The following is a 20,358-nucleotide window of genomic DNA, read 5'->3' as shown; positions in this document are numbered from 1 at the left end:
TAAATACCTAGGAGTGGAATTGCTGGGTCATATGGAAGCTCTATGTTTAGTAGGTCCAGAAATCTCCACACAGCTTTCCACAGTGGTTGGACCAGTTTGCACTCCCACCAACAGTGCAGAAGAGTTCCTTTTTCTCCACACCCTCGCCAACATTTGTTGTTGCTAGTTTTTTTAATATGTGCCATTCTCACTGGTGTAAGATGGTATCTCATGGTAGTTTTGATTTGCATTTCCCTGATGACAAGTGATGTTGAACATTTTTTCATATGCCTGTTGGCCATTTGCATTTCCTCTTCAGAGAAGTTTCTTTTAAGCTCTTCTGCCCATTTTTTGACTGGATTATTTTCTTTGTTGTTGTTGAGACTCATCAGCTCTTTGCAGATTTTTGTGATCAGTCCTTTATCATTAGTGTTGGGTGCAAAAATGTTCTCCCAGTTGGTGGGGTTTCTCTTTGTTTTTGTTATTGTCTCTTTTGCTGTGCAAAAGCTCTTTAATTTGATATAGTCCCAGCTGTTTATCTTTGCCTTCACTATCACTGCTTTGGGTGATGTGTCTGTAAAGATGTCTTTGATGTGCAAATCACGTAGTGTTTCGCCTATATTTCCTTCTATATATTTTATGGTTTCAGGTCTTATGTCTAGTTCTTTAATCCATTTTGAGTTGATTTTTGTGTATGGTGTGAGGTGGTGGTCAAGCTTCATTCTTTTGCATATAGCGACCCAGTTTTCCCAGCACCATTTATTGAACAAACTTTCTTTGCTCCAATGCATAGTCTTTGCTCCTTTGTCAAAGATTAGTTGACCATAAACCTGTGGGTTTATTTCTGGATTTTCTATTCGATTCCATTGGTCTGTATGTCTGTTCTTGTTCCAATACCATGCGGTTTTGATGATTATGGCTTTGTAGTATAGTTTGAAATCTGGGAGTCTGATGCCTCCATTCCCTTCTTTTTTTTTCAGGAGAGCTTTGGCTATTCGGGGTTTTTTGTGATTCCATATGAATTTCATCAATAATTGTTCTATTTCTTTGAAGAATGACATTGAAATTTTGATTGGAATAGCATTGAATCTGTATATTGCTTTTGGAAGGATGGCCATTTTAATAATGTTTATTCTTCCAATCCATGAGCAGGGGATGTCTCTCCATTTCTTTGTGTCTTCTTCTATTTCTTTTAACAGTGTTTTATAGTTTTCTTTGTATAGGTCCTTTACCTCTTTTGTTAGATTTATTCCCAAATATTTGATTTTTTTTGTTTCAATAACAAAAGGGATGGTCTTTTTGATTTCTTCTTCTTCAGATTTATTGTTTGTGTATAGGAAGGCTACTGACTTTTGCGTGTTGATTTTGTATCCTGCCACTTTACTGAACTGATTGATGAGTTGAATTAGCTTTTCTGTGGAGTTTTTGGGGTTCTCTATGTATAATATCATATCGTCTGCAAATAGTGATAGTTTGACTTCTTCTTTTCCTATTTGGATTCCTTGGATGTCTTTCTCTTGTCTTATTGCCCTGGCTAGGACTTCCAGTATTATATTGAAAAGCAATGGTGAGAGTGGACATCCTTGTCTTGTTCCAGATCTTAATGGAATTGCTTTCAGCTTTTCACCATTGAGAATGATACTGGCTGTTGGCTTGTCATAGATGGCCTTTATGATGTTGAGGTATGTTCCTTGTATCCCAAGAATTTCAAGGGCTTTTATCATGAATGGGTGTTGCACTTTGTCGAAAGCTTTCTCAGCATCTATTGATATTATCATATGGTTTTTGTATTTCTTTTTGTTGATGTGTTGGATAACGTTGATTGATTTTCGGATGTTAAACCATCCTTGTGCCCCTGGAATGAATCCAACTTGGTCGTGGTGAATTATCTTATGGATACATTGTTGGATTCTGATAGCTAAAATTTTATTGAGGATTTTTGCATCAGTGTTCATTAGGGAGATTGGCCTGTAGTTTTCCTTTTTTGTGTTGTCCTTGTTCGGTTTTGGTATTAGTGTAATGTTGGCTTCATAGAACGTGTTTGGTATTGTCCCATCCTTCTCAATTTTTTGGAAGAGTTTGTGAAGGATAGGCACTAATTCGTCTCTGAATGTTTGGTAGAATTCATTTGTAAATCCATCAGGTCCTGGGCTTTTGTTTTTGGGGAGGTTTTTGATTACCATTTCAATTTCGCTAATTGTAATTGGTCTGTTTAGGTGTTCTATTTCTTCTTTATCTAGCTTTGGGTGATTGTAGAGTTGTAGGAATTTGTCCATCTCCTCTAGATTGTTAAACTTGTTTCCATATAACTGTTCATAGTAGTTACTGATTATTCTTTTGATTTCTGCTGTGTCCGTTGTGATTTCTCCTCTTTCATTGATGATCCTGTTTATTTGTGCTTTCTCCCTTTTTTCCTTTGTGAGCCTGGCTAGGGGTTTGTCTATTTTATTGATTTTTTCAAAGAACCAGCTCTTGGTTTCATTGATCTTTTGGATTGTTTTTTTAGTTTCAATTTCATTTATTTCTGCTTTGGTTTTTATTATTTCTTTTCTTCTACTGGTTTTGGGGTTTTTTTGTTGTTCTTTTTCTAGATCTTTGAGCTTCGAGATTAGGTTGTTTCTTTGCGTTCTTTCTTGTTTCTTGATGTGAGCTTCTATTGCTATATATTTTCCTCTTATTACTGCTTTTGCTGCATCCCATACATTTAGGATATTCGTGTCCTCCTTGTCGTTCAATTCAAAAAATTTTTTAATTTCTTCTTTGATCTCCTCATTAGTCCAATGGTCTTCCAGTAGTGTGGTTTTTAATCTCCATGAGGTAGGAAAGTTCCTTGCCTTCTTTTTATGGTTTATTTCTAGTTTGATGCCTTCATGGTCAGAAAAGATGGTTGATATGATTTCAATCTTGGTGTATCTGTTGATGTTTGTCTTGTGCCCCAGTATGTGATCGATCCTGGAGAATGATCCGTGTGAGCTTGAGAAAAATGTGTACTCCATTTTTTTGGGGTTTAGTGTTCTATAGATGTCTGTTAAGCCCAATTGCTCTAGGTCTTTATTTAGAGCTTTGGTTTCTTTACTTATTTTTTGTCTTGTTGATCTATCCATTGTTGATAGTGGTGTGTTGAAGTCTCCCACTACGTATGTGTTTTCTCTGATGTCTGTTTTCAGAGAGGACAACAGTTGTCTGATATATTTTGGTGCTCCTTCGTTTGGTGAGTATATGTTAATGAGTGTTATTTCTTCTTGAAGTATTGTCCCCTTGATCATAATGTAGTGACCATTGGGGTCTCTTTTTATCTTTTTGAGTTTGAAATCTGTTTTATCTGATATAAGTATAGCTGTTCCTGCTTTCTTTTTTGGTCCATTTGCTTGTAGGATTGTTTTCCATCCTTTAACTTTGAGCCTATTTTTATCTTTTGTAGCTAAATGTGTTTCCTGGAGACAGCAAAAGGTTGGGTTTTGTTTCTTAATCCAGGCTGCAACTCTGTGTCTTTTTATTGAAGAGTTTAGTCCATTTACATTTAGAGTTAATATTGATATGTTAACATCTGTATTTGCCATTGTGTTTGTCTTTCCTTTGATTTTATTTATTTATTCTTTTAATAACTTTTTTTTTTTTTTGGCCTTCTTTCATTGTTATTCGTCGCTCTGAGGTTCTGGCTTTAGGACACCTTGTAGTATTTTTTGGAGTGGGGGTTTAGTTGCAATGAAATTCCGGAGTTTCTGTTTGTCTGGGAAGGTCCATATTCTTTCTTCAAAGAGGAAGGAGAGCTTTGCGGGATAGAGTATTCTTGGTTGGCATCTGTTTTCTTGGAGTCTGTTGACTATGTCCCTCCACTCTCTCCTTGCCCGTAGTGTTTCTTCGGAGAAGTCTGATGTCAGCCTGATTGGTTTTCCTTTGAATGTTATCTGTTTCTTCCCTCTTGCCAGCTTCATTATTTTTTCCTTGTCCTGGATTCTTGGGAGCTTTACTATTATGTGTCTTGCTGTATTTTTCCTTTCGTCGTGGAAGATTGGTGTTCTTCTTGCTTCTTGTATATCAATTTTCAGCTCCTTCTTCACATTTGGGAAGTTCTCTTCAATTATCTCTTTGAATATTTTCTCTGTTCCTACGTCTCTCTCCTCTCCTTCTGGTATTCCTATAACTCTTATATTTCCTTTCCTCATGGAGTCAGATAGTTCCCGAAGTCTTTCTTCGTTCTTTTTCCTTCGTACTTCTCTTTCCTTTTCTGTTTTGGTTCTTTTTATTTCTGTGTCTTCAAGATTACTTATTCGTTCTTCCATTTCATCTATTCTGCTTTCATTGCTTTTCCCAGAATTCTTTAGTTCTTCCATTAATTCTTTGATCTCCTGCATTTCTTTTACTTCCCTCTTTAGGGACTCAATTTCTTTCTTCTGACCATTGTTTTCCCTCTCTAGGGACTCAATTGCATTCTTCTGATCGTTGATTATTTTTCCCTTATCATTGTTTTCCTTTATGACTTCTGTCAGTTTTTTAATCACGGCAATTTTAAATTCTCTTTCTGGAAGGCTCAGAAATTCTTCCAAGTTATTGTCGTTGCAATCTGGGGGCTGGCTTTCTTTTTGTGGTGTGCTTTTTCTCTGGAGAGTTGCTAGGTTGCGTGTGGTTCTTCTCCTCCCTACTGTCTGTTTTCTAATTTGCCGTATGCGTTGGGACAGTGTGTTGTTGGGACTTGCCGGCATCTTGGGTGGGCTTCTCTGTTCCCCTCTGGTTCTTCCAGGAGTCATCTGTCAGTTTCAAGCAGCCTTTACTGGAGAAAGGTCCCTGTTCTAAAATGCCGATGTGGGGACACACTCCCCTGTGCGCCTGGTCTGCCCCGGCGGTGGGTTCCTGCTCCCCTCTGGGCTTGGACTGCAGGCCAGAGGGGGTCTGGCGTGGGCGAACTTCCCCTGCTCACCTCTGGCTCCTGAGGAAGCCTTCTGCAGGTAGTCTTTACTGAAGAAATGTCCCTGTTCTAAAATGGTGATGTGGGACACACTCCCTGTGCTTCTGGTCTCAGGCACACTCTTCTGCACGCCTGGTCTGCCCCGGCTGTGGGTGCTCGCTCTCCCTGTGGGCTCAGACTACTTGTTCAGAAGGCCCCGGTGTGGGCTAACTCCCCAGCTGGCCACTAGCTCCTTCAGTAGCCTGTGCTGGGGTCAAGTCGCTAGGTGGCACCAGAGATCTCTCCTAGAGCCCTTGGGGAGCTGATTTTCCACCCCGTGGGACAGGGAGCAGAGCGGGGATGGTAGGGTACACCTCAACGGCTTTGGGGTGCTGTGTCTGCCTTGTGCCCCACCGTCGTGGGGAACCCACGCCCCTAATTTCGTGCCCCGGGTCTCAGTTCCAAAGCCCTCAGTTCCAGGACGCGGGCTGTAGCCCAGATCAGTGGCGCGGGAATGGCGCCTTTTGAATCCCGCTCCCCTGCCTGGGCGCCTTGTTCCTGCTCACTCAGGGAGGGCCTCCGCCCGGGTCTCAGTTCCAAAGCCCTCAGTTCCAGGACGTGGGCTGCAGCCCAGATCAGTGGCGAGGGAATGGCGCCCTTTGAATCCCGCTCCCCTGCCTGGGCGCCCTGCCCCCGCTCACCCAGGGAGGGCCTCCGCCCGGGTCTCAGTTCCAAAGCCCTCAGTTCCAGGACGCGGGCTGTAGCCCAGATCAGTGGCGCGGGAATGGCACCTTTTGAATCCCGCTCCCCTGCCTGGGCACCTTGTTCCTGCTCACTCAGGGAGGGCCTCCGCCGTCTCCCCGCAAGCCTAGGTCGCAGGCGCGGGGACCTGGGCAGCTGCAATCCGAGTGCCGCTTTCGCACAAGCTTACCGGGCGGCCGGGGCTGTGTGCTGGTGCTGGTCTCCTCCTGGTGGGCGGGGCTCTTTAATGGCGCGTGGAGCTCACCTCCGCGGTGGATCCTGCAGGGTTCGCCTCAGCTCCCGTTCACGGGGTGTGGTGGCTGAAATAGTTCCTTTCCACTCACAGTCCTGCTTGCTGCATCCGTTTTTCTTGTTGGGCGTTTTGGTTTGTTGTTTCCCTGGTCTCTGCCGGTCGGAGAGTGCCGCCTCTGTGGGCGGGGGAGGGGAGCAGGGTTCTGCGCTTCCCTCCCTTCTCGTCCTCTTTTATGGCAACTTTCTTCTTCGGGCAGTTTGCTGGAGTCGTCCGTTTATCTTCCGTGTCCCAGTTCTCACTGGGACCTGCCGCTTTTCCTCCCTATTAACTTTTTTTAATGGGAGATCTTACTCGCAGCGTCTCCTCGCTGCCATGTTGCTCCGCCCCTCTGGACAACAATTCTTAAGCTCTTCTCTTTCCCCTTACAACCATGCTTCCTTTTGACCAGGCAATTAGGAAACACTGCCTCTCTTGTAAAAGACTCCGCCAATATTAGGATTAGTTAAGTTCTTTCACACTAGTTCTAGCTGGAAGATGATTTTAAATCAATCTGAGCTTGGTTGTTTTCATGCTTCATAACCACAGTTCATACTATAAATAAATGCTTTTAAGCTATTAAAGATATTAATGTAAAACATGTGTGCATTAAAAACTGCATTTCCTTTCTCTGTATTTTCTGGATTCTCTCACGCATTAGGAATTACTGTCTTTCGGAATGCACTGTTTCTCTCTTAATTTTAGATTGACGTACATTGTCGCCCTCGCTCCGCAGCTTCCAGAAGGGATGAATGTAAAACCAAGACCCTTCGTTCCCAGCTGCATCCAAGGACACACGCATGGCATTCTTCTCCAGGAGGGCAGGCAGCCTCTTGTTGACAGTCAGGTACTTGTTGCTTTTTATATGCAGTAGCTGCAAGGAAAGATACAGATTACCACCTCTGCTACTCTCTGTGACAAGGATCTGTTGATGCATGTGTCACGAACCTGCCTAAGGGAGCTCTTTTCAGACTCCACACTCACCAGTCCTTGGGGCTCCTCCTGACTTCGACCCTCACACACTTCTTGAGAATGAAGTGGGCACATGAGGGGAATCACCCAGGGGACACCTTAGAGTGATTTCCACCTACTGATAAATAATGGGATCGAACTAAGCTTTCCCAGGAAACCTGAGGTTCCCCCAAAACACAACCTCTCTCAATTCCTTCATAGCCATAAAAACTGAATATAACAGAAAAAGAAGGCAACAAAATGATGCTCTGAGTCACTGAGTGCGCCAACCACCCTGGGCCACTGTCCACTATTTCAGCCAGGCTGGGCCACTTCCACAAGGGGATGCTGACCCCCACCCCCTCAAGGGTATGTAGGGGCATCATTCCTCAGAGACATTAGAGTTAGGAGTGAAAATCTTTGCAAAATATTATTCTACTAACTGAGCAGGAAAGCTAAAACAAATAGCCATCCTGTCCATTATTGCAATTATTTCAAGGAAGAGTGGTCATTCTAAAATCTACACTATAAGAAGGAAGTTATCTCAAAATAAAGGGCAGTTCTTGGGCCTCCCTGGTGGCACAAGGGGTTAAGACGCAACCTATGAAGTGGTCTACAGCCTCTGCAACGCGAGTTCGATCCCTGGCCAGCCAGGGAGCAACCCAGATGGCACAGCAGACTTCTCCTGGCTCGCCCACTGCTCCCCTTAGCAGTGTATTTCAGTCAGTCTGCCTGTTCTGTTCCCTACTCTGTCTCTGATGAATCCTCTCACCCCTGCACCTCTGGCCTGTACCCCAGTTCTTGTATGCATAAATAAATAAATCCTTAAAATATATATATTTAAAAATAAATAAGTAAACAAACAAGCAAATAAATAAAGGGCAGTTCTTTAATTGGGGAAAAAAACACAACTTTTTTTGGAGACTTATTATAATTCCTCTGGTTCTAATTTTAGCACAAACCCACAAAAGCCTGCCTAATGGGCGAAAGCAATGCCTGGGGGACCCTCCACCCAGGAGCACAAAGCTCAGCCCCTAAGTGACCTCACACAAACGTGCCCTTCCAGTTCTTGACCAGAAACATAAGCTGTGCTTGCTTGCACTTCACAGCATTCAAAGCTTGTGAGAAAGTCCATTTACAGAGTGTGACCCAGGGGCCATGCAGTCTCTCCCTCTACCAGCTCTCATTAGATTATGTCTTTGTCAGGGAGCCACAAACCTGCTCTCTCATCTTGTCCATCAAAGAAGGGCTTTGGCTGCCCTGCGCCCAGCACTGCGTCACTGACCAGTAACAAAACACAGTATGTTTAAAACAGCTCTGTGAAACACCTCATTGTAGCATTTACTGCAAGGAAGCTGTTAGGGTTATTGTTTACTGTATCACACAGAGTCCTCTTTGTTGGAGAAACACTTCCCTGGTCTTCCTGGGATCCTAGGCTTTGAGGTGATAGACATGCTTGCAAATGCTGGAATATATCATGCTTTTCCTCCAGCTCATCAGGCAACAAAAAGCCTTCTGGCCAAAATTTACCAGACCTTACAACATGCTATTTATAAACACACCTCACCCCAGACTTCTCCTTCTTCATCTGTTATTTTCCCTTTGACCCAGATGTTGCCTTTATTCCTATTTCATCTTTTTATGTGGTATGTACTTTTCAAAATGCCTAACATTCTTTTTGGATCAAGGTGGGGCATATATTAACAAATAACCAAGTAAAAACCTAAAAGATCTCAGCACAGCACAAGAAAGGAATGCAGTTGAGGTGAATCAGTGTGTATACTAACAGAAGTGATAACTCAAGCCTCATTTCCACTGAAAAGTACAATTTGAAAACTTCTCTCACTCTAAAAAATTACAAGATAGTATGTTACACACTCACCCCATTAATTTTAAAGGACTACCTTACTATAGGTCTTTAGAAATCAGGGTTCCCCATCTTCTTTCTAATGTAATAACTTGTGTGTACATCCAGATAAGCTCACTTCTCTATGTGTATACACACATTCTTTCCCAAATATTGAGTACTAAACAGTAACAGAAAACATCAATATCTATTATGATATAATAAATATATTATGGTATAATAAATATATTATGATATTTATGCCAAAAATTTAACTAACCCAGTTTGGCAATTACACCAAATGCAATTACTCATATTCAATCTTTAAGGTAAAGAAAATAGACTTACTTGTATGACATTACTGTATTTCACAATTTCTCCCAATAGTTTCTTATTTTCAGATTCATTTTGTTTTTGTTCCAGTTCTGCAGCATGCTATAAAATGATTATCAATATTCAGTGTAAAACACTGTAAACAGCATAATAATTGACAAAGACAAACTTTTTTTTAGGAACAAAGAATTCTTCCATGAATAAAATAAGCTCCTGGTTTCATTTTGGGGGAGGAGAGGGCAATAAATAAATGATTATAATACAATGTGATAATTCTATCAATTTAGAGCCTAAATATGGTAAAAAAAATATTGGGGGCAGAAACAATTGCTGGTATGGGTGTAGAGAAAAAGGAACACTCGTACACTGTTGGTAGGAGTGTAGACTAGTTCAGCCACTATGGAAAGCTGTGTGGAGGTTCCTCAAAAAACTAAAAATGTATCTGCTATAGGACCCAGCAATTTCATTCCTAGGTATCTACCCAAAAAAACACCAATTCAAGAGGAAATCTGCACTCCTATGTTTATCGCAGCACTGTTGACAATAGCCAAGATACTGAAACAACCTAAATGCCCCAAAACAGATGACTGGATCAAGAAGATGTTGTATATGTACACAATGGAATACTACTCAGCATTCAAAACAGATAAACTCATGCCATTTGCAGCAACATAGATGGAGCTGGAAGGGATAATCCTAGGTGGAATAAGTCAGATGGAGAAAGAAAAATACTGAATGGTTTCACTTATAACTGAAATTCAGAGAAACCAAACAAAGGATCAGACAAGACAAACTTTAAAATCAAACCTTGAAAGCTGACCATAGATCTGAGGCATGGGGGAGAGGGGAGGGAGGAAGCACTAAAAACAAGGGGGAGCAGAACACAATGGACTCTGGGTGCTTTGGTACTAGAGACCTACAGTGACCAAACCTAAAGGGAGAAATCTTTGCCTGTCAAAAAATTAACAAGGATGTAAAATAATGGTACTTCATTAAAAGATAAATAAAAATAAAATAAAAACATTTGGGATGCCTTTATGTTGGAAATTTCAGTAATGTACTAAGTTCTTTGGTCTCAAAGAATTACTTTCAGAAGGAATACTGCTAGAGAAACCATACCAAATAAGACAGTAGGTTTCAAAAGTAGAATTTCAAAAGTCTCAAAACACAGTTTGAATTCTGAAAGAAGGAGTTTAAGAAGCAAAACGAAGTTTTAACAAATTTACACTTAGCTCAAACAATAGACTGTCAATTTTTCCTATGGTCTTTCAGGACAAAATTCAATGCCAAGTAAAACAAAATTGGATTTGGTATTCCTCCAGAGATCCCAAAGTGGTCTTCAGTTTGATGTGAATCTTTAAATCAATCTGGCACACCCAAAAAAACAGCTGCAGGTATGTATTACCTGCACGCCAGGAAATCAGCAGTCACACCCTATAACTTGAAAGTTCCTTCCACTTCTGAAGGATTGCTGCACCTATTCCAAATCTCTGTGTATAGAGTGAAATCGCTAAGCTATGAAACAGATTTCTCGTTACTGCAGTTCTCTCGGGTAGTGGGGCCTTACCTGTAATTTCTTCAACAAGGCCGCTTCTGTATGGTTCCCTTGTTTGGCCTGCTTAGCTTTCCAGTACTGTTTCTGGGCAGAATATCGGTTCATAGGGCACACCTTGAAGAGGCAGTCTGCAACAAACCAAAAACAAAACATAGTAACTGAGGCAACCAGTCTTTCTTTCTTAGAGTTCCCTTTTAGCCTAGCACTGGAACCCCTGAGTCAAAGACATTCAAAGTTCATCTACGCCAGCCCCCAGTCAACTCTTAAATTCCTTAATATATTTTCTAAATAGTATTTAGGCAATTAAATGCCCGCTTCTTCATGAGTTTGGTTTTATAGCTAGTGCATAAAGAAATCAAACCCTTGTCACCACTAGAGTATAAGTCACTTCTTTATTATAAGGAAGCCCTAGTCGGAGGAAGTGATAGAATGAGATGAGGGACTTCCGCTCCCTCAGCTGACCTTGCACATTCATTACTTAGTTGTGGGATATGTCTGTTGGCCAAGGTGATGCAACAATCCATCACTCTCAACCACCACACTTTTGTCTTCAACTCCCCAAGTTTCCACATACCTTGGGTGAGTATGGTGTGGAAATCCATGGTGCGGTGTGTCATAAAGAAAACACAATGCCAAATAAAGAACAAAATATCTAAAACAAGCTTAAAGTCCCAACTCTATTACTAACTATCAAGATAGGCAAACGTATTGTTAAACTAATAATCCTATTGGAATAACAGAGTTAGTGCTGTCTCTAAGTCAAAAGCAAAATTTACTTTTTTCTTTCTAAAGAGAAAATTCAAAGTTTGACTAAACAGGGTTCCCATATATTAATTATTTTGCATGTTTCCAGAATGCATTACAATCGAGAATAAAGATCAATCCCCAAGATCCTATGACAAAGGAACAGAGACAGAGGAGATGCAAACATTTTCATTTTTCTAAAAAAGTGTAAGAATTCAATTTCAGTATAAGAAATTTACTTTGTTTGATGTTTTAATATTTAGAATCATTCTCATTTTTCAAATGTGTATCAGAAAAGTAAAATTTCCGTTGACTCAAATACCCATTTTAGCCACATTCTTGAATGTTTATATATGTATGTTTATTCTATTATTCTCTTTTAAACTAAATATAAAATTAAATGATGGACTTGACCTCTTTTCAAACTTCACTTTCTTATAGTTGAAGGTCAAGAAATAGAACTGCATGTTTTTTTTTTAAAGATTTTATTTTATTTATAAAAGAACCGGGGTACAGGCCAGATGCGCGGGAGGGTGAGAGGATTCACCAGAGACAGAGCGGGGAAGAGAACAGGCAGACTGATGAAACACACTGCTGAGGGGAGCAGCAGGCAAGACAGGAGAGGTCTGCTCGCCATGTGGGTTGCTCTGAGGCCGGTGGGGATGGAACCGACGCTGCAGAGGCCACAAACAGCTCTACAGCGCTATGCTCAACCGCCTACACCATCAGGGAGGCCCAGAACTATAAGATTTTTACAGCATTTTAAAAATAAACAACAGGGGCCTCCCCTGGTGGTGCAGGCAGTTGAGCGCAGTGCTGTGAAGCTGTCCGCAGCCTCTGCAGTGCGGGTTTGATCCTGGCTGGCCGGCAAGGGTCCCACCTGGCGCAGCAGACCTCTCCTGTCTCACCCATTGTTCCCCTCAGCAGTGTATTTTGTCAGTCTGCCTGTTCTGTTCGCCGCTCTGTCTGTGGTGAATCCTCTCATCCACCCGCATATCTGGCCTGTACCCCAGTTCTTGTATAAATAAATAAATAAAACTTTAAAAAATAAAAAAATAAAATACAGAACAAATCATTTTTTCCCTATAACTCATACTATACAATAGAAATTCTATTGATTACCCCCTCCCCAAACACACACACATAGGTCATAGAAAATGAATTATTAATTTCTGGTTTAATATTTACTGATGTGGATGAATAAATATTTTATAAGTAACAGAAAACGGATATTTTCTAACTGCTAAAAATAGGCTGAGAGACCATCCAATGACAGAATTACAATGATACAATGACAGAACAATCACCAAGTGACACAGACAGGTGGACAACAAGTAACAAGACCCTGCTTTCCTCAGCAGCCTATCCTATAATCCTCAAGAATCATTTCCTACAAATTAGCAACAGAAGAATATACCAATCTCTTCCAGCACAATTATAGAGGCTGTTTACAGAAATCAAAGCAGTGTGCTCCTGATTGGAGGCAGCAATTATTTGACTGTCCTATTCTAGGCAAGTGACCAAAGTGCTGTTTTAGAGCAGCAAGACCACAAATCCAGACACTAAAGGCTGCAGTGGCTACTTCCCACAAAAGAAAAAGCTGCTCCTCTTTGTGATTTCCCACCCCTGATTAACTGCATTAGGAAATGATCCTTTGATGGTGAAAATATTTTGCCTGAATTCTAGATTATGTGGGGTCTTGCGGTAACAAGCAGATATGCACTATGCTCCTTATCTTGGTGCCCAAGGTCACTGTGAAATGACATGGAGCATGCCACCCACCCATGCTTGCTCAGCTGGTGCAGGGGTGCCGGGTCTCAGATGCCCTCCTCGGAAAAGTCGCAGTACAGCAGCTAAGACATGTCCTCTATGGGAGGAGGGAGGAGGCTGTGTGGTGAAGCTCAGGAGGAGTCCTGGGCTGCAAACATGCACACGATCATCTTCACCAGGAGAGGCCAGGAGAGTCCTCCCCAGAACAAGATACAAGGCAGGTGTAAAGGCCAGCCCCCATGGGGCACAGGGTTAAGGGGGTCTCGAGGCACAGAGGGGAGGGGCAATCCAGACAGAGCCAACAGGGGAGACCAGGGCAGAGAAAGGATGCACAGAGACACAGACAACCTGCAAGAAACCACCAGGCAGGCTGTGCCATAAAAATGGACCAGCTGGCTGAGGTCAACGGTGCAGAATGTTTTGTTCTAGGTTAGCAACATGGATTTCATCCCTGGAAAATGTGATTCTTGAAGGGTTTATAGCACTTTCCGCCTGTGAAAGATGACGTGAGCAAGAGGCGAGACAGGCAGTGTGGTGACAGACACCGGGACCTGGATGTGGCTACGGAGTGATGGGGCACGGAGGCGAGGGCCAGTGAGCCTGGCCGGTCGGACAGGAATGTACCCACTCTGCTTGAGAAGCCAGCTCCAGATTTCAAAAGACTTTTCTATTTCCAGGCCCTGAATTCATGGTCCTCGGCCACCTCCCACAGGTGGCCTTCCACTTCCCAAGACAGTAAATAACTGGTCTATTTGGGTGTGGACACTGACATGACAGGACTATCCTGGCTGAGGCACATGCAGCTTCTGTAAAAACAGTTTGGCTGGTGGTGGTGGCAGTGATGGGGGAGTGTGAGTGTGTGTGTGTCTGTCTGTGTGTGTGTGTGATTCTTTCTCTACCTCCTTGAGAGAACAATTTTAAAAAGCTATCTGTCTGATCCTGAATTTACTGCACAATAAAGGTATTAACAATAACTGCCACACCTGATTCACAGGGCCGCTGAGATGCACAAAAAGATAATCCATGCGAAAGTCCCTGGGAACCTTAAAGTCCTGCAACAAAGGTCAGGTGGACTTGTTAACACACTCCATTCATTCAGCAACAGCTTCACTGAGATGAAGCGGTACTTGAGCCCTGACAAAGTGCTCAGCCAAGAGTGACCAGAAGCAGGATCTTGGGTCAAACACTAACACAAATCAGAAATGCACAGTTGGTGAGGAGGTGCTCATCCCTTTAATATGTGTTACTATGTAAAATTCTGTAACTTCCTGAAAAAGCATGGCAGTGAGCAGGGGATACACTCTCAGACCCATTGCCCTTCATCCCTTCTCAAATATGCAGAGACAGTCACATGGGGGCGGCCTGACCAAGCCTTCCAGCGTCCTGCAAGCAGAAATCCTGCCATTTCTCAGCCACCCATTCCCTGCTTAGCTAGCTGCCTAGCAATCCGGGGTCTGCTCAACTCTACATCAGAGGGATACATGCTGCTAGGAAAATGCTGCCAGGGAGTTTCCACTTGGGCATTGGCTCACTGTCCTTCATCAGGCAGGGAAGAATGTTCTGCAGCATTCCAAGATGCAAGGAATAAAAAAAAGCAAAGGTTTACCACAGAGAGAGCACACCAAAAGCCCCAATAAAAGGAAATCGTTTGACTTAAAATTTTCAAGAGTTTAACCTTAAGACCTGAAGCCAACAATTTTGCAGAATTACAGAAGTTCCAGAAGTATTAGTAATCCGACAAAATGAGCTGTGTTCAGTCAGGCAATATTCTAAGAACAATGCCTTCAAATTACAACATTTGTTATTTTTACAAGTGTGAAAGGAAATTAAGCCTCCCAGAAGAATTTGCTATGAACTGAAAGGATCAGTGACATTTTCAGCCTGCTGGTGAAAGCCAGGAGAGCAAAAAAATATGAGACCCATCTATACAGGTGGAACAGGCATGCAACATGGCAAATTGAAGAACCAGCACAGCCCTCCCAATGATTCCACTTGAATCTGTTAGGAAGCCCATCTGTACCTCACCTATAATGCCTACCTAAATAGTTTTTAAATGTCTTGCTTCAGTCCTATAAAAGCACTCTAAAATACCTGTCTCTAAGAGAATTTCTGTTCTAGAACCTGTCTATGGGACTTATTTGGGGCTCGTAAAGTTCAAGTTATATCTTGGTCAGCACCTTCCTTTGCTTATGATGGAAAAGAAAGACTTTCACGTCTCCCTCCTAAAGATGATGTCAGATTTAAAAGAAGCAAGATGTATTAAAGCATCAGCAAGTGCCTGTGACAAAATAAGTATTCAACAAATGGCTGTTTCCTGCTTGTTTATAAAATTCCCTCACACTGGCTGCCAAATGCTTTATTACCTCCATATAGAGAAGGTGGGTGGAGAGGGCATCTGGAATGCTCTCTTTAAGATACAAAGAGGATACAGCAGACCTCAAGGAAGACAATAGGTTGTTCCCAATGACAAAATGGAAAATGTTTTTATTCTATAGTGATCCAGATTCAAAGCAAAATTCAGTTCAGTGTAAGGAGAATCCTGCCAGCAGTTTAGAAAAGTCCAAAAAAAAAAAAAAAAAAAAGAGGCAAGTAAACTCTTACAAGAGGGAAAAGCATTTGAGAGATGCTGCAGAGGGGGACCATGGTCTGAAAGAATTCCCATCCCAATTCTGCCTTCTGTTTATGCTGGGCCCGTGGCCCAGGGTATCAGCGTGCAAGGTGAGGGTTCATGTCCAGTTTTACTGATAAAAAGCCCTGACCTCTCATCTGCCTCAGCTTACTGATCACATGGTGGTTTTTTAGTGCCTCACTCTTACAGACACCAGGAAGTCCCAACTAGAAGTTTTCTACTACAAAATACCAACCAGTCAGCAACAGGTTAAAATGCTAACACTAAAAAGCCCTATGTAAATATCCATTATTATTACTTCCAACCGCACGTTCCAGATGAGCAAATATAAACACAGTTGTGTTTATATCTCAGGACACAGCAGCACGATGTCAGTTGTGCTGTCTTGTCACTCTAGTGTTTTAGTTCTGTAAGACACTCCTGGATTCAAAGAAGGTAAACAGAGAACCAAAGGTAAAAGGCAGATTAACTAAAATACAACCCCTGCCACCACACACACACACACACACACACACACACACACACACTATAATAGCTAACAGGGAATGATCACTTGAATAAGAGTTACACATGGATTTTTAATCTTCATAGAAAAATATGAGCTCATTTCCACTTTACAGGTGGTGAAACTGGAGCTTGAAGGTCAGGATCTGCCCAAGGTCACAGTTGGCAAATGGTAGAGCCAGATTCACCCCCAAACAACTAACTGCACAGCCTGTGCTTTCAGATACCACAGATGGAAAAGACACAGACGACCCCACTATTTTGTATGTTTGTAGGCAGAGCAGGAAAATGCTGAGGAACTGGGAGGTGGAGGCAAGGTGGGGTTTCCAGAAAGCAGACATGAGAAGTAGGCAGGACCTGAGAGCTGAGGTAATGCAGTAGCTGATGCAGGAGAAGAGGCATAGACACAAAAAGAACAGCCGGATGATTCACAGTCATTAAGTCATTGAAACAGCCTTTGTGCCCTAGGACAGATGCTGGATACAGATGCTGTGGGATACATATACTCAGTGGAATACTACTCAACTACTAAAAAAGATGAAATACTGCTTTCTGAAACAACATGGAATATCCTAAGTGAAATATGTCAGGAAAAAAAAAGACAAGGACTGGATGATTTCACTCACATGGATATAAATAACCAAAGCAAACAAACTAACAAATCACAATGAAAACAACTCTTAGAATCAGTGAAAAATGTACTGGTTACCAGAAGGAGAGAAGAAGGGGGTAGGTAAGAGGGTATCAGCTTGAAAGTAAGGACACCAGAACCTCGGTGGTGGGGGAGGAGAGGCACACACCCATACATGGAGGTACCCCTGTGCCCCAAAATTTATACAGCATTATAACTCAATGGTAAATCAATAAAGTTATTTTTTAAATTATCAAATTTATCAAACAGAGATCATTAGATTTAATACATTTATTACTGTATTTTTTTCCAAACTGAATTTTGAAAATGATTTTATAACATTCTAAAAGCATATAGTATCAATTGCTATCTTAATTTTCATATAACTAACTACCAAAGTGAATACTTAAAAAAGGGGGGCGGGGGGAAACAGCTGTTTTATTTTTCCTGTATTTCTGTCTTCTCTTTTACATTTACTTTCCTTGTACCCTCCCTAATTTAGAGCTGATGGAAGAGAATATGTTGTTTTCTTCCTCCATTTCTTGGGCTCTCTCTTAACCTGTCTCTTTTTTATTTTATTTTCCTTCTTTTTTCCTTGTCATTTTCTCCTTTCCCTTTTCTTATTTCACCCTTTCTCCAATATTTACTTCCATTATTCATTCTCTGGACTTTTACTTGACCTCTTTTTATCTTTTTCCCCCTCCCAGGATTATAAAAGGGTATGATCATTTTCTTTGGATAAGGTAATGCATTTAAAACAAATCTAAATCATGATGTTGTACACCAGAAATGAATATGTCATACACCAATTATATCAATTCTTTGAAAGGTTATGTATTTCAAATAAAATATAATCTAGATGAATTACACATTTTATCAAAACTCGAAATTAAGTTGCAAAAGTAAAACACAAATCCAACAGAGGACTTGGATCCCGGCTACATAAAATGCACTTAAAACTCAATAAAATAAAACTTACATACAATCCAATATGACATGGGCTCTTCACAACATAAAGCTATGGAAGGTCAGGAAGCACACAGAACGGCGCTCAACACATTGCCCATCACGAAAATCCAGATTAAAACCACCATAAACCAGTACAAACCCACTAGAAAGGCTAAAATGGAAAAGAATGACAAAATCACGTCATTGAGAATGAGACCCAGGGCAGCCAGGCCCTGGTTCATGGTCAAAAACAAACACTCAGCAACTTTGGAAAGTACTTTGGTAGTTTCATGAAATGCTAAACACACACTAATCAATGATCTAGTGATCCCAACACAAAGTATCTGAAAAAGAGAATTTATCTCTCTATATATACACACGCACATCTCCGCACAACTTCCTTCTCTCTCTCTCTCTACACACACATGCACGCACACCCCTCCACAGAACTTCTTATAAATCAATGTTTGTGTCAGTATTAGTTATAAAAGCAAAATAAAAGGGGGTAGAACAACTCACCTCCAAATAAGGTGGCACATCTGTACAATGGAAAACAACTTAGCCAAAAGTTGAAAGAAAGAAAGTCAGACACAAAAGGAGATGTACTTTGCAATGCTATTTCTATGAGATTACAGAAAAGCAAAACTGTAGCATCCAGTGAACATTAGAGGTTACCTATATGCAAAAAGGACAAGGACTGAGCATGTGTGAGTGTTGTAGAGAGACAGGTGAGTGGGTGAGTATGTGAGTGTGAGTGTGTACGTGTGTGTATGTGCGCGTGCTAGGGGAGGGTATTTCTTACTTATTCCTTTTACCTTTAGGTCCCCTGTTGATCTACTTTGGGGGATGATGGAATTATAAAGTTGCTTGCACAACTGTATACACTGGCCAAAAGCCACTGAACTGATCACTTAAAGTGAGTGAATTTTATTGTCTGTAAATTACCATAGAACTAAAGTGAAAAAACCAATTATTGTATTTGTATATGGTCCTCAATGGCTTACTTTTCTATTGATCAGTGACTTCCCATATTACATTTACTTTCCTTGTACCCTCCCTAATTTAGAGCTGATGGAAGAGAATATGTTGTTTTCTTCCTCCATTTCTTGGGCTCTCTCTTACCCTGTCTCTTTCATATTTTATTTTCCTTCTTTTTTCCTTGTCATTTTCTCCTTTCCCTTTTCTTATTTCTTATTTCTATAGGGCCTCCTCTGGTGGCGCAGGCAGTTGAGCGCAGCGCTGTGTAGTTGTCCGCAGCCTCTGCAGCACTGGTTCGATCCCAACTGACTGGCGAGGGTCCCACATGGCATGGCAGACCTCTCCTGTGGTTCCAGCTGCTCCCCTCAGCAGTGTATTTCGTCAGTCTGCCTGCTCTGTTCCCCGCTCTGTCTCTGGTGAATCCTCTCACCCTCCCACTCATCTGGCCTGTACCCCGGTTCTTATATAAATAAATCTTTAAAAAAAAAAAAGGTCCTATAACCAAGATGAAAATGCATACATTGTGCAAAAATGAAAAATGATGTAAAAATATATAAAATTAAAAAATAATAATAATAATAAAGTAAAAAAAAAAGTAAGCTTGAAGGCATAATGAGGATTTTGCTTTTGTTCTGAGTTGTGTTTTGCTCAGTAGAGAGAAAAAGGAAGGCTAGGGTGACCTGTTTACTAAATAATAGGACCTAGCTGGCTTCTCTACACATGGCAGCTCTCAAAAAGTATTTGGTGATTAACTGATAAGGTACACCCAAGGGGAAGCAGGTAGAGCTGGCTAAACCCAGTGTATTGCTTAAATCTAGTGTAACAAATTTCCCTAAACACAGCATGAAATAGAGACTTAATACAAATTTTATTTTCATTTGGAGAAGAGAATAACCTGCAATACCTTGTGACACTTGAAAGTGAGGAAGCCCACACAGACTTCCAAGTCATGTCCCCACCCCGCCTCAAAAACATGCAAGACTATCTGACCACCAAGATTAATGACTGACCTGAACTCAGGAATCTCAAACAAATTATGTAAAATTTAAATTTCACACTCATTTTAAGTGTTCACTTTGGTGAGATTTGGTAAATGCACACAGTGGTACAACCAGTGCTATAATTTAATTTATATCATTATAAAGGAAAGAAATACATGTGTGTAAAAGACTAGCAAGCTCACACTTGACACACTTTATCTTACACTTGACTGCTATGTGTTTTCTTGGATGCGAGTTTAGTTTCAGTCCAGAATTTCTAGAAAGAAGAGTGGAAATTCACAACGAGGCACTTAGTAGGTGCTCAAGAAGCATGAATGAATAAATGAGAAAGACAAAGACCAGAGGTTGAGTAAAATTCCACAAACTTAGGCATAATCCTGTAAAGCACAGGGTATGGGCTCAGGGAAGCAAGATCACCCACCTTCCCATTGCCTTCATTTCCAAACCCTAGAGGCATCATCGGCCCCATCTCTTACACCTTGGGTCCAAAATAATAACATCCCCACAGGCTCCACCTTTAGAATATATCTAGAATCTGACTGCTTACCAACTTACCCAAAACACCCTAATTTTT

At 41.3% G+C, this 20,358-nt stretch overlaps 1 protein-coding gene across 4 annotated transcripts in view; it reads right to left on the bottom strand.

Moving 5' to 3' along the window:
- The window catches only part of ITPR2 (inositol 1,4,5-trisphosphate receptor type 2), a gene marked incomplete at both ends in the record, with an annotated part of 472,402 nt that overhangs the window by 375,824 nt on the left and 76,220 nt on the right, over nt 1–20,358 (bottom strand). For all 4 annotated transcript variants that reach the window (XM_084254830.1, XM_084254833.1, XM_084254831.1 and 1 more), the window contains 3 exons: nt 6,610–6,768; nt 9,040–9,126; nt 10,592–10,707. In XM_084254830.1, coding sequence (XP_084110956.1) covers nt 6,610–6,768; nt 9,040–9,126; nt 10,592–10,707 — 362 coding nt within the window. The remainder of the gene's footprint in view (nt 1–6,609; nt 6,769–9,039; nt 9,127–10,591; nt 10,708–20,358) is intronic.

The sequence above is a fragment of the Talpa europaea genome, assembly GCF_964194135.1.
Source record: "Talpa europaea genome assembly, chromosome: 15".
Classification (NCBI taxonomy): domain Eukaryota; kingdom Metazoa; phylum Chordata; class Mammalia; order Eulipotyphla; family Talpidae; genus Talpa; species Talpa europaea.
The sequence above is the reverse complement of the archived record's forward strand: the minus strand, read 5'-3'. Positions and strand labels throughout refer to the sequence as shown.